The sequence below is a fragment of the Tachysurus fulvidraco genome, chromosome 7 (genome assembly GCF_022655615.1).
Source record: "Tachysurus fulvidraco isolate hzauxx_2018 chromosome 7, HZAU_PFXX_2.0, whole genome shotgun sequence".
In the NCBI taxonomy this organism is placed as follows: Eukaryota; Metazoa; Chordata; class Actinopteri; order Siluriformes; family Bagridae; genus Tachysurus; species Tachysurus fulvidraco.
The window spans coordinates 11964404-11978281 of record NC_062524.1 but is presented as its reverse complement, the minus strand read 5'-3'; the positions used below and the strand labels follow the sequence as shown (position 1 = coordinate 11978281).

The 13878-nt window shown below is 39.0% G+C and overlaps 1 protein-coding gene across 1 annotated transcript in view; it reads right to left on the bottom strand.

Annotated features, from left to right (window-relative positions):
• grin2da (glutamate receptor, ionotropic, N-methyl D-aspartate 2D, a) overlaps window positions 1-13878 on the bottom strand; it is a 95719-nt gene that overhangs the window by 22900 nt on the left and 58941 nt on the right. Inside the window, exons 5-6 of the mRNA XM_027144049.2 lie at window positions 5385-5499; window positions 3896-4101 (exon numbers count right to left, since the gene is read on the bottom strand). Coding sequence (XP_026999850.1) covers window positions 3896-4101; window positions 5385-5499 — 321 coding nt within the window. The remainder of the gene's footprint in view (window positions 1-3895; window positions 4102-5384; window positions 5500-13878) is intronic.

The window sequence follows — 13878 nt, the reverse complement described above, 5'->3', positions numbered from 1 at the left end:
CAAACATGTACCAGCATGGGGGAGTGAGTCATACTGTCAAAGAACCTAGATGACAGAATCATTAAGATAAGAGTTTAATTGAAAAAAAAAAAAAAAAAAAGCTGAAGAAATGGAAGCTTCTTGGCACCAAATGAGATAGCAATGTTTTCTAAAGCATGGCAATGAGTAATCAGGAACCTAATGGTGTTGGAGAGTCTTCATTCCCAGTTTGTGAGTCATCCTTGCCTTTGCTGATTTAGATGGAGTTGGGCAATGTTAGATAAGTTGTATTGCAAGGAAAAGCATACATTATGTAAAGAACTTGGTATTCAAGAACAACTAGAGTGGAGTAGAGATAAGTGTTTTCCTGCCTGGGATTAATGCATCGTGCCTTGAGGCAGAGGTGCAGGTGTTCAGACGTAGACATGTTTCCTAATTTAAGAGAGCAGGAAACGGTCACTAGTCTCCACGCACAAAATGTGTAAGAATTATCAACAGCGATTGCCTTTGTTGTTGAAGTCTTTGATGGAATTCAGCCAGTGTTATGCTACTATTATGCCATAGACGAGACAAATACATTTATTTCTCATTTAATTTTTGTTCTTAAAAGTGGGATTCCGGATTGTTTAAAAGCATTGCTGCCATATTTACCCCAAACACATCCACATCCTAGGACACTTACATGGTTCACTTACATTTTTTCAACCCTAGGTTCCACACATATTCATTAGATGCTGTGTGAGCAGCTGGGGTGCTAACTCCTACAGCTCACATCCAAGCCCCTGCGGGACCTTTTAAAGACTTACAGGCTGACTTCATCAATGTAAACACTGATTCAGCAGGTGCATGATGCATGGGACTTTGTCACAAGCCAGACACTGTAAAGTGGTGCTACCACCTAAAAAGGGACAGTTTAGGCAGCTAGCAGAGCTTTGAGAGGATACAATGGCATTTAGACTGCAGTGTTTGCTTTTCCCCAACATGTGTTTAGCACTCCCTACTTCTCTGAGTGGCCAGGACACAAGTTAGTCATGGAACCAGTCGCATTTGGGTTAGTGCACAACCCTTTGGTCTTATATCCACTATATTACTATCACACCAGATGATTTTGCAAAATCCAGTTGCCAGATTATAGCACAAGGAGGGTGGAACCTTTACAGAAGTCATCGCGATCTGCTGTACAGATATTTTCACCCCTATCAGAAAAAAGACTCACTACATCAAAGCTCCAGATGAGTTGCGTGACCATGTTAAGCATATCAATCAACTTGCTAGGGGTTTGATATGTGCCTGGCTATGTTCCTGGTGACCAAACTGCCATGAAATTCTACTGTGTTTCATGGTATATTAAGTACATTTTTTCCCCAGTTTGTAATAGTTTTAGCTTATTGTATGCTTTACTGTTGCTGCTGTGTGCCTAAAACAGGCTCAGTTAGCAGGAAATACAGTTAGGCGGTCTGCTACAATTATGCCTGACACCTATATTTAATAGCACATTATTATGTTAAGCTTGGTATGCAGGTAAAAGGGGAGATCCTTATTTTTGAGATATATAGATGGGTAATTACCTGGGAAGTGGTTACAGTATTTAGGACAGTAGATAAAGTTTAAGCATGCTTTATATGAAAGCCTTATTGTTGAATTGACTGAATTCTCCTTTTGAATTCTTTAAGTGTCTTAGGTTTTTCTCATGTCTTAGCCTTGAGCATTATCTATGGCCTCCTGCACATACACATCAGTATAAAATATGGGTTTGTTATTTATTTATTTATTATTTCTTTTTATCATAACCTGGCTTTTGGACAGTAATTAAAAAAAAATCATATATAATTTTTAGGACATATTAAGCTATGGCAAAAAAAGTCTTGATTTGTGTTCACGTGTCTGCCGCCCTTGTCTTATTCCTTCCTCCCTCAGCACACCTGTTCTATACTATCCATATACTTTTGGTTAATTTTTCTTTTTTTTTTTTCGGTGGATGTTAATCCTCATCTGCTCCCTCCCTCCCTCCCTCCCCTTCTGGACGTGGGTTCTTGATATGGCTTGGCCAGTGTTGTCACTTGTCCCTTCGCTTGGCTGTGATCTGGCTCCACCCTTTGCTCGGTCCTTCTGCTAAGCTGTGGCTACCCCCACCTGCCTCTCTGTGTGCCTCACTCCCCCCACCTGCCTCGCCATGTGCCTTGCTCCCCCTACCTGCCTCACCCTGTGCCTCACTCCCCCCTCCTGGATCTCACTGTGTGCCTTGCTCCCCCCACTTGCCTCACCGTGTGCCTTGCTCCCCCTCCTGGATCTCATTTGTAGGTATACAAATATCTTACTTTGGTTTGCACATTTCATATAGGCCTAATGTATGAATATCAGCTTACTCTGACCATATTTATCATACTTGATTTGCTATTCTAAAAGATAAAACAATTAAATAAAACATGGTTTAACAAGTTCTTTGATTATTTGAAGGGGATGTGAAATTTGCAGATGCCATGACTTTTCAAACCCATTTGCGTTTAAGAAATGCATATACTCTACAGCCTACAGAGACCCTCCCTTGGCAGAAACACAGCGATAGACGGTATTTTTCTCAAGCAGCCTTATAAGTCTTGTTCAATATCTTACAACCCAGTTTCATGGATGTTCACTATTCGTATCACCCACTTTTCAGCATAATTAGTCTACTAAAGGCCTATTCACAACAAAAGCTTTCATAAAGCATCCTTTAGTCATGCACAAGCTTCTATTATAATTTGCATTTAAAATGCACTCATGTACTCTTTTGTTTTTTTTTCCATTGCCATCCATTCAAATTAATTATAGGCCCAAAATAACTATATCAGGGGAGGACAAATCTCTAATCCAGGCCCCCATGACAGCAAGATTATCTATAAAGATTATCTAGGTTTCTCCTAGAACTTTAACAGAAACCCTCACTGCTTTTGGCTGAACTGAATACTTTCCAATCTTATATCAGTGACACAAATGTGCAGATTAGTATTATTATTATTACTTTTTATGCAAAAGGCAACAGTTTACAATAAATAAAACAAATGTCGGGATTATTTTATGAAACTATAATTATGATTATAATTATGACTAGGCAAAAATAAATCCTTAACCTTTTTTTTCATTTCAATTGTTTGTGGCAATTACATACACTCTTTGTGTAGATGCACCAGACACTGATACCATACCGATAAACTTTCACCCTGTTAATAGATATATTTTTTAAATACATAATATAATATACATATCAGATATATATATATATATATATTCTGACTTAAAGTTACTTTATATATATATGTATTGTATATATGTATTATATATATGTATTTATATATATATTGTGACTGAGTAAATAACTCGTGTTAGACACAATTGTGTACGATCAAAGTGCATAGAATTGATCTTTGCTGAGATAAGTTTGCTAAGAAATTACAAATTTCATGTTAGAAAAACTAATTGTACTACTGTCTAGTACCAAACCATCAAGATGTATGGCTTAATAAATTTGAAAGACATTTCATTAGTCACCAGGGAGACCAGAGAGGTCTACAGAGTACTGGGAAACTCCCTATCATTATTCTCTATGTGTTGTGTGTGTGTGTGTGTGTGTGTGTGTGTGTGTGTGTGTGTGTGTGTGTGTGTGTGTGTGTGTGTGTGTGTGTGTGTGTCTTGTGTGTGTGCCAATGATTTCATGAAACACATTAATTTCCCAAGACATTAAGGTCTGAAGGGGCAAATTTATTATAACAAGTTATAACATGGCATTTGCTTTGATTTTACCACTACTAAAAATGTCCCAAATTACTGTTAGTTAGTGACCCTCAGCCATTTCAGCACAAGAAAAAGTTTTTACTTTTAATAAAAATATGGGTCAAATTCATATTAGCAGAACACAGACGTAAAGCCAGACACTGACCTGGTGTTGAGGGGTAGACGACATGGCACAGAGTCACGAATGCATGAGCCAGTTCCAGGGTCGGCTGGCTCGACAATAACAAAAGGCCTTTCCTCCAGAGTGACCACACGCAGGTGTTGACTGTCATCCAGTGGTTTGAGGAATGGACCATAACGTGACCAGGGTGGGTAGCGCAGACGCAGCACCCCATTCTCCCACCAGCCCACCTACGTTATGCCATATGGTACTTGTACATTATTAAAACACTTTTAGTCAGCTTGTTAGTGAAAACACTGTGTGTTGTGAAGGTAATCAGTTAAGGACCTGATAACATGAATAAATATATAGTCAATTAATTTAATGGTTTGGCTCAGGGGCGGTTCTAGGCCCTTTTTTAGGGTGGCTCCAGCCCCCCTGTCTGTGATCTCAGCCACCCTAAAACTACAAGTATAATTTTTACTTTCAAAAATAAAAAATAAAAATTATGTTAAACTTCAGGACATGTTTGCGATGGGAAAGAAAATTATTTATCAGTTTGATCCATAAGCAAATTTTTTACACGCGTGCGTTGTAGTCTTTCAAAAGTGCATCATCAGCTGTCTGCTTCATTTGAACGGAGAAGCACAGAGTCAGTGAGAGCGCAGTGAAATTTCACTATTCATATTACCAGAGTTATAGCACAAACAAAATATTAATGCAAACAATCCATTCAATACTAAATAAAAATAACATTTATTGATTTATTCTTTGTCTTGTGAATATTTATTTTATTAATGACTGCATTCATTGGACACACTGTTCGTAGAGAATGCACACATACATGAACTGATTTGATTCAAGACTGGCATCATTACATCATGCATAATATTTTGGTGTCCACTTTTGCCATTTTAAATAATACCATAACATTTGGCTTACTATGTAGTCATATAATATATAATATAAAACTCTTCTTGTTTTAAATTCTCACTGAGGACTAAACCCCCTAAAGATGAAATCCTAGAACCGCCCCTGTTTTGGGTCCCGAGGTTTGGGTTTTCATGCCAAGTTTGACATGAAATGCTGGGATGTTAATTTTGCTATTTTCAATTTTGCTTGGATGCAGGCCAAATTTTAAAATTAAAATTCTATAAAATAACGTAAATAAGAAATGATTGAGTGAAAGATGAATAAATGATTGAGTGACAGAATGAAGGAATGAATGAATGAATGAATGAATGAATGACTAAGTGAAATACTTAGTGAAAAACTAAATGACTGGAAGAACGAACGAACAAAATACTGACTGACTGACTGAAATACTGAATGAATGAATGAATGAATGAATGAATGAATGAATGAATGACATACTGACTGATGCTTGAAATCATGGATGGATGGATGGAATAGATAGATAGATAGATAGATAGATAGATAGATAGATAGATAGATAGATAGATAGATAGATAGATAGATAGATAGATAGATAGATCGATCGATCGATCGATCGATCATCAGTGCTTGGCCTCACCTCCTCCCAGCCCCGACCTGCAGTGTAGGAGATAACATCCACTAGTGGATTGGCTAAATAGCCATCATCATTAAAGGAGTAGTCTCGTCCAGACAGAGTGATGTTACTGAAGTATCTGAAAGAGGAAGAAAAAAGAGAAGAGAGGGGAAGAGGAGGGGAATGATTGCGTGAGAAAGAAACAAATTACACAGAAGAAGGTTGCTAAAGAATTGGAAAGTGGGAAAGAGGAGAACAGAGAAACGATTGGGGAGAGTGTGAGCCAGCAGAGATAAAGGAAGGGAGTGATATGACTTCTATTATTTCCCTCTCCACATGGGATATAGTGTGTTTTGCAATGAATGCTTCTGGGTCTTAAATATCTCTATTATTATTATCTAGCTACCCAAATAGTGAACAAGAGAGACCATCCAATTCTTAAACACAGTGAATACAATAGTAGAAAATAGGTGGGAAATAAAGAGCACCAAGAGCTTAATCAGAATGAGTAGAAAGGGAATGAAAAATAAACAAAGGCACTAGATCTAAAAATTAACCCTTGTTTAAGCAAATGACGGCATTTCCTATGTCTTAGGAGTAGACTCCGGTATACATAACTGTCATCTAAAATATCATAAACATCAGTGGTGCTCAAGCTATCTATCTGGCTTATTTTACAACAAAATGTTAGCTAGAGTGCTAAAAAAAATAGCAAGGCCTTGATTACTTAAATGTGGAATCATTATTATCCAACTGATGTAACAAGATGAAATGTAATGAAACAAGGAAGGCTAATCTTTGGAGTAGGCTGTATAGGCAGCTGCCTTGGGCACCATTTGATTGGAGTGACATTTTACTAAGCCTTCAACAGAATGACAAACTACAGCTGTACTCAACATGGACTCCGTGCCTGAGCATGATGCCTCCCTTTGTGGCTACTACAGAATGGAGCACTGGCAAACATCACCAGCACTGAAGAGCTGAAGCTTGTCTTGCCCTCAAATGTGACCAAGCATACAAAAACAGCCAGGGGACAGAATGTTAGAAGAGGATGACTTAGCGGTACTGATGTGGCTAAAAGCCGTCTTCAGGTGGTCTTTGGTTGAGAATGATCTTATGAATCATATGATGAGATTCATCTCACAGACTTTGTATTAGAAAGGATCCCATGTGCTCGAGCCTTATTTAACTCTCTCCTATACTGTGATATTATCTTAATAGTCATACCAGTTTTCCATGCTTTAGCCGTTTATTACATAATTTTTTTACATAACAAAAAATCATTTTAATATGAATGCTAATTTTTTGTACTTGCACAAGTGTCCACGTTCTTACACAATAAATGTTCAATCAAATTGAGATCTAAATACAGATGGAGTATGAATGGATGTATAATCCAACTTTTTTTTTTTTATAATTCATCAACGCATTTTCTTCATTTTCAGTATTCCACTGGTTAGAGCTCTTAGGATGCTTCTGAGATTTTTCTCACTGAGTCGCTATGACAACAAGACCTTTAAGCTGTGCTGAATCGCAGAGAATGAGCAACATGGGATGCCACTGAATGAAAAAGAATACTAAATGCTCCTCTATTACAGATGACACATGTGAGCTACCGCCGTCGCCTTCAATTAGTCTTAGGTTTATTTGATTTCCATTTCAGATTTTTAGCTTCTTCCTTCGTCTTTATTCCACCCTCCTGCATAATAGATTTTTGCTCCTATTTTAATGAGATTTGTCACTTAGATCAAATTTTGCGTGGGATTTTTAAAGAATGGCACTTGATATGTAATCCAGGGTTTATGATGGCCTCTGGAAAATTATTATATTTATATTCAACATACTGTTCAGGACATGTTCAGTAAGCTAGTGTTTTAATGCCCAGATTATCGGAATCCAAAGATAATTACTAGTAAACAATTCTTTTTTTCCCCCCACTGATCAAATGTTTAAATGTTGTAGAGGTCAAACATTTCCACATAAACAAATTCAAAAATACACACACACACACACACGCGCTTGTGTGTTATAAAATAACCTCAGTACCTCACAGATGCATGTTACATATCAAAAGGATCTGAAGACTGACAGTGTCTCTTTTTCTCTTTTTTTTCTTTTAAATCTCTCTTCCCGTCTTTTCCTCTCTGACTCTCTCTCACCCCCTGCAATGTTGTCATAGCGACACAACCACTGACATTACATGTGTTCTACTAATGCTTTCAATGCAGGGTGAACAAACTCTGAGCAACTTCCATACAAACATGAACATCAATCATACAGCTTATATGAATGTGTGTGTGTGTGTGTGTGTGTGTGTGTGTGTGTGTGTGTGTGTGTGTGTGTGTGTGTGTGTGTGTGTAGAGAGAGAGACAGAAAGAGATATAGAATTAAATGCAGGGTAAAGAGTGAAATACAAATACAAAAAATAAAGTAAAGGGAAATATTCTATTGCTCCTGAACACTATGTCAGGGTTCAGCTTTGTGTTAATAAATATATAGACTTTTCAGGGTTTTTGAAATATCACTGACTTTGGACAAGAGAATTTAAAAAATAGGCCAAATTTAGAATAATTAAAAACAAGGCAAAGACCTGAAGGCTCAGAAATACAGCTTCAAAACATTTCACTAAGAGCACATCAAAGTGTGAACAAGACCCAGGATGCATAGCTACAGCATGATACGGGAAAAGGAGGTGTTTACAGCTGCTGTCCAGACTAATGGCTGAGCAAATTCTAATGCGGCGAACACAAAACTAAAGCGACAAAGTGACAGTGTGGGTAAAAATAACAGAAAGCAGAGATTGATGACAGAGAGTCAGAAAATACAGAGTTGACTGTCTATGGATCAGAAACACAAGAAGAGTTGGATATTTCTAATAAAGCAGCATTAGTTTGGAGAATTGGAGATCGCAGCTTCTCTAACACCATCACATTGTCGTGTGAGAGACAGAGATGGAAAAACGATTCAGTGGCTCAGAGGCTGAGTGCTGCTTCAATTTTATACCATGTATTATTAACAATTGTAGCAGTTAGTTAATATTATATCTGCATATTAATAACAGCAGCATTTTCAGCAGCATTCTAGCGTATGTGTGTGGGGACACAAAATGTTCTTTAAAGATTTTTCAACTGGAAATAAATGTATATTATCAGTATGTGCAAAACTGCACACTACCACTGTTTTTGTAGCCTGAGGCTATGAAGCCTTTGATTGCAACTGTGAAGCAGTGAATGAATAAGAAAGCACCTGTTCATGCTGGCATGCTTTCAATACAAATGTGTGGCTCATAGAGCGATATAACAAGAATCGCTAAAGAAAACCCAGCAGGTTCGAGTCCTGACTATTGAATCCCACATTTATCAATACACTGCGTTTGTTGCTTGTTCTTGACTTATACAGCCAGAGACCCTGAACGGTAGCCGTGATAGAGCCATGGTATTTTGTCCTACTATTTACAGAGCAATTACCAAAAAATATGATATTTACTGTTAATATTTCGGATTATAGCGCTGTCGTAATTTTGTAGGTGAATCTACGAGATTACCGGTTGTGGGCAGATGGAGTTTCTTTGAATCCCTGATGATGGTTCTGCAAGAACTATTAAGAACATTTTAAGAGCGTCCCTCTTTGTGCTGACCTATTTACCAGAATTGTTCAAGTTAATCGAAACTGGCTCAGTGCCTGACGATTGTGTGAATCAGCCTATTTGTCGGGGTATTGTGTGTGTGTGAGTGTGTGTGTGTGTGTGTGTGCACGATGGTGCTAGGGGTGCTGCTTGGGCATGTGATTGTGGTGGTCGGCTGCTGTTTTGTAAAACATGCTTCTCTTTTATGAGAAATCAGAGTGCATTTGCGTGCATGATAGCACATCCGAGACAGCTACGGGGAGCAGCGCTTAGCTGGTGACAGTATGTGATATTTCCCAGCGCATTCTCTCACTGTAACCAATTATCTTATTTGCATGCAAAGTGACAACAAACGTGTGCCTCTTTAAGAGTTGCCAGTGGGGCAGAGATGAGAGCAGAATTAAAATTTAGGGAGGAGACACAATTCAAATCTGATAAGAGACACCAAGAGAGAGAAAGTGAGAGTAAAAATGGGACCAAAAGAAGCAAGAATAGGAAGAAAGAAAGAGATAAGATCAAAAATCAAGCAGAATTGAGAAAGAAAGGGCAGAGAAGCATACGGCAGTGAATGAAGGAACAAAAATATTTAAAACACAGACAGATAGTATGACAGATAGTGACAGAGACTTTTTGTGATCTTAGTGCATATTATCAAACCATACCATACAATTTTAGGCATATTGCACATAATTGGTATACTGAACATTAGTGCAGGTTGAAAGGTTGTGAAGTGACACAATAATACAAAGGGTTTGGACACATACGTATTAAGAGCTGTGGTTACATGTGCTGCTGAAATCGCTCTTGTAACAGGTGGATCGTGCTTTACCATGGATCTTCACCTGAAGGGAAGGGTGTTAGGACAAGGAAGATGGTAGGAGAGTGTTTCTCATTATTTCCCCAAGCAGTGAGCTGTGTCTGTGTGTGTGTGTGTGTGTGTGTGTGTGTGTGTGTGTGTGCGTGCGTGCGTGCGTGCGTGCGTGCGTGCGTGCGTGTGTGTGTGGTTGTGAGCAGAGCCAAAGCCAAGCAGGAAATGGCAAGTGAAACTGCACTGTAATTGTAAAACACTGCAGGCTCTGCAGTGTTCTCTAAGTGCCATACTGCAAAAATGCTTAGAGAAGAAAGTCATGTGGATGTTGAACAGAGTTTGTTTCTCTACATGCAGAATCGACAGAATATGACAAACACCAAGACAAAAGTGAAAGCACGGGATTCAGATTGACAAGTCCTCAGGAGCCTCCCTTATCACTGCTGATGACTTTTCTTGTAATAACCCCATAGGACAATGTCAAAGCACAACTCAGTATTCCCCAAAGCAGATCAGGGTTGCCCCTGCTGGAGGCTTGCAGTCTGCTACCTGAGGCATAGTTGGTCTAACCTGCAAAGAGAAGAGAAATATCGGCACTGGTCTGGAGCCTTGAGGAAAAGAGGATCAGCCAGCAGAAGCTAGCAGGAGTTGGGTCAGGTCCTTCAGTTCTTTTCAGGTCCAACAGACTTGCAGGGACCATGTTATAGTTCCACTAATGCAGAAGTGATATAAAGAGCTCTAGTTGTTACCCAAGGGGTTTAATGCCCACCTGTTTAAGTCAGTGATTTTGGGAATGGATTGACAAGAGGTTTGTTCAGTTAGCAGTTCATCTATGAGGATTCCAACAAGTAAAGTGGAGTTGCCAGGTGCTTGGCCTTGGTAGATTCTCTCTCTCCTAAATCCCTCGACAAGTTGAGGTTGCGCAACTTTTTTCTCTCCTTCCTTTTCAAATAATAATAATAATAATAATAATAATAATAATAATAATAATAATAATAATAATAATAATAATAATAATAATAATAAGGGGGGCAAGGTGGCTTAGTGGTTAGCAAGTGTGCCTCACACCTCCAGGGTTGGGGGTTCAATTCCCGCCTCCGCCTTTTATGTGTGGAGTTTGCATGTTTTCCCCGTGCCTCTGGGTTTCCTCCGGGTACTCCAGTTTCCTCCCACGGTCCAAAGACATGCATGGTAGGTTGATTGGCATCTCTGGAAAATTGTCCGAAGTGTGTCAGTGTGTGAGTGAATGAGAGTGTGTGTGTGCGCCCTGTCCAGGGTGTATCCTGCCTTGATGCCCAATGACGCCTGAGATAGGCACAGGCTCCCCGTTACCCGAGGTAGTTCGGATAAGCGGTAGAAAATGAATGAATGAATAATTATAATAATAGAGCTTTAGTCTGGACACAAACAAGAGAATCTGTGGTCCAAATTTTGGTCCAAAAAGTACAAAAAAAGGATTTTCCACATGGTTCATAATAGTCCTACAGCAAAACCACACTACACCATTCAGGGGTTTATTCTTATTGGCCAGGCATTCACAGATTGTTAGTGCAAACCATACCCACACTGTGAACTAGTAAATTTGCCAGGTACCCAAAATGTGCCATTTTGGCCTTAATCAAGATTCCATTCAAATGAATTGGTATAGATTTCACTGGGCCATTTAGATTAGTCAGGCCAAAAGTATTGTTTATTCACAATAAATGATAAATAATTAAGAAGAAGCTGCTGGATATAATTCAAGAATAGTGGGAGAATGGACCAATACGAAGTAAAAAAAAAAGTCAGCACATCTTGGACCTTAAAGAAAGCAGCACAATATACTACTCAGCACAGATTCATTGTTTGAGGCCCAGGCCATTGAGACAACTTGCACTGATAAATAAATCCTCATATTTCTCACCATATCTATCTCAAAGTTACTCAGCAAAAGTCACAAGGCAAAAACCATGTGAGGGTCACATGGTGGGCTGTAGAAGGTGACTATGAGATACTATGGACTAACAGAAGAAGCATATAGCAGACCTACCACCTCAGTTTCCTGAAACAGAACAGCCAAGTAGTTCCTGTTCCTCTGGAGATAAAGTTAAAATGGGAGCGCTCAAAAACATCATATCCCTCAAATCCCATGTCATCTCTCACCATCCCAGAGAGCAGATGTTCTAACATGCAAGATGAAGGTTCAGATGTGTTTTCTCCCATGACTGGTGTACTGGAAAAAAAAACCTTTAGAACTCAAGGAATATTCCTTGCAAGGCACCAGGCTCAAAATGTAAACCATCCACTTCTGGGTGATATTGAGAAAGTGGAAAGGGAAAATGCTCGAGATATGAAAAATACAGGTGAAGTTCTCCCAGATAGGTACCACCTGGTGTGGGAGCAATGGGGAGAAACACTTGGATTGATGCTACTCAGGAATGGTGTGACATTTTTGATCAATGTGCTCTTGACCTAAAAAGAACCACCTCCCACTCTCCATGCACCACTTCGGACATCACCTAGCTTCCCAGTTCCAATTCAGAATAGATCCAAAATCATTTAGACTCCTTGCTCCATAGAGAACATTGCTCCATCTTCTTGATCTGCTGAGGAAATCAATCTGACTCTGGTCATGCAGATGGAGCTTGTAGCATGTCAAACCCAGCTGAGGCCTGGTATATTTCATGTCACAGAGGAGAGGCAGAGAAACAGAAGTCTTTCCATAACCTTCCTTTGAACAGTTCAGCATTTTATTGTTGACACAAAGGGATGACTTTTAAAACAGATTTATTTATGGTTCTTCATTTTAGAAGTTCTTCCATTGAAGCTTTCTCCATTTATAAGAAAAGTTGATCCACTGATAGCATTTTATTTGATTTATAAGAAGTATGAAAAACAAGTGGAGGACAGCAATTCTCACCAGTATTGGTTGTCAAGTACATCAACTCAAAGGTAGGTGGAATTGTTCGTGTGACAAAGAGAGAGGACATAGACAAAAAGGTAAAAAGGGGATAAAAATATGAAGGTGCAGTCAGTTTCTTTAGAAAAATGAAGCATAGATGCACATGTCTTTAAAATACATCTATACTCAAGGCATTACTCGCAAGTCCCTAAGAAATGGCGTCATGGATTTGATTTAATAAATAGTGATAAAGATAGCTAAATATGAACAACATTAAAGAGTTGATAAAAGCCTTTACATTAACTCTTATTGATGGAACGGCCACAACAGTAGACAAAGACATTCTTCCTCAGACTGAATAAGCTCAATATTCCAGTATTGAAATATTAGCGAAACACTTTTGAGAATTGCGCATCACACAACTGCAATCCTGTACAAATGCCACACTCTTCCATATGATTAAAATTCAGCCATGTTGTATCAACGGAGTGGTGGCTTGTACAGTAAATACAGTATTGTGCAGGAAAATACATAGCCAAAGACTACAGATAACAAGCTACTAATAGGGCCTTTTTACACCTGGTCACTTCATGTGTTTTCTCTGATCTCTGATCTGATAGCTATCTGATTTGTTAAAACTGTTCCATTTACATTAGGCCACATAAATGCGTCTTGGCGAATCGGATATCTGATCTTTCTACTCCCGCCCAAAATGCAAATATATTTTACCTCATTTCCGGGGTAATTGAAATGGTAATGGTAAATGAAATGATCAAAATAATTGCAACATGCTTTGGTGTGTGCGGTTGCTACAAAAAACAGCATTTACTGTTTGCTGCATTTTCGCTGGCGGCAGCAGTGCATTTTAAGACCAGACGAGACACCTGGGTGAAAGATCGGAGCCAGCACTGGTGGGAAAACATATTTGTTTCTGGTGCGATGCATGACTCGTGAGTTACCTGCGAGTGACGTACTTCCGTTTGGGAGGAGTATAGCACTGATGTATGTGGCTTGAACAACCACATGCATTTACACCTGTCCAGTTTCATCTAAAATGCGTCCCAGCCAACCTCCTGAAGTGGATTGAGCGATCGGATTTATATCCGTCTCGAAACCGTTTCGGAGGGCATTTACACCCGGTCTTTTTATGATCGGATAGCTATCGGATCACAGAAAACTCATGAAGTGACCAGGTGTAAAAACC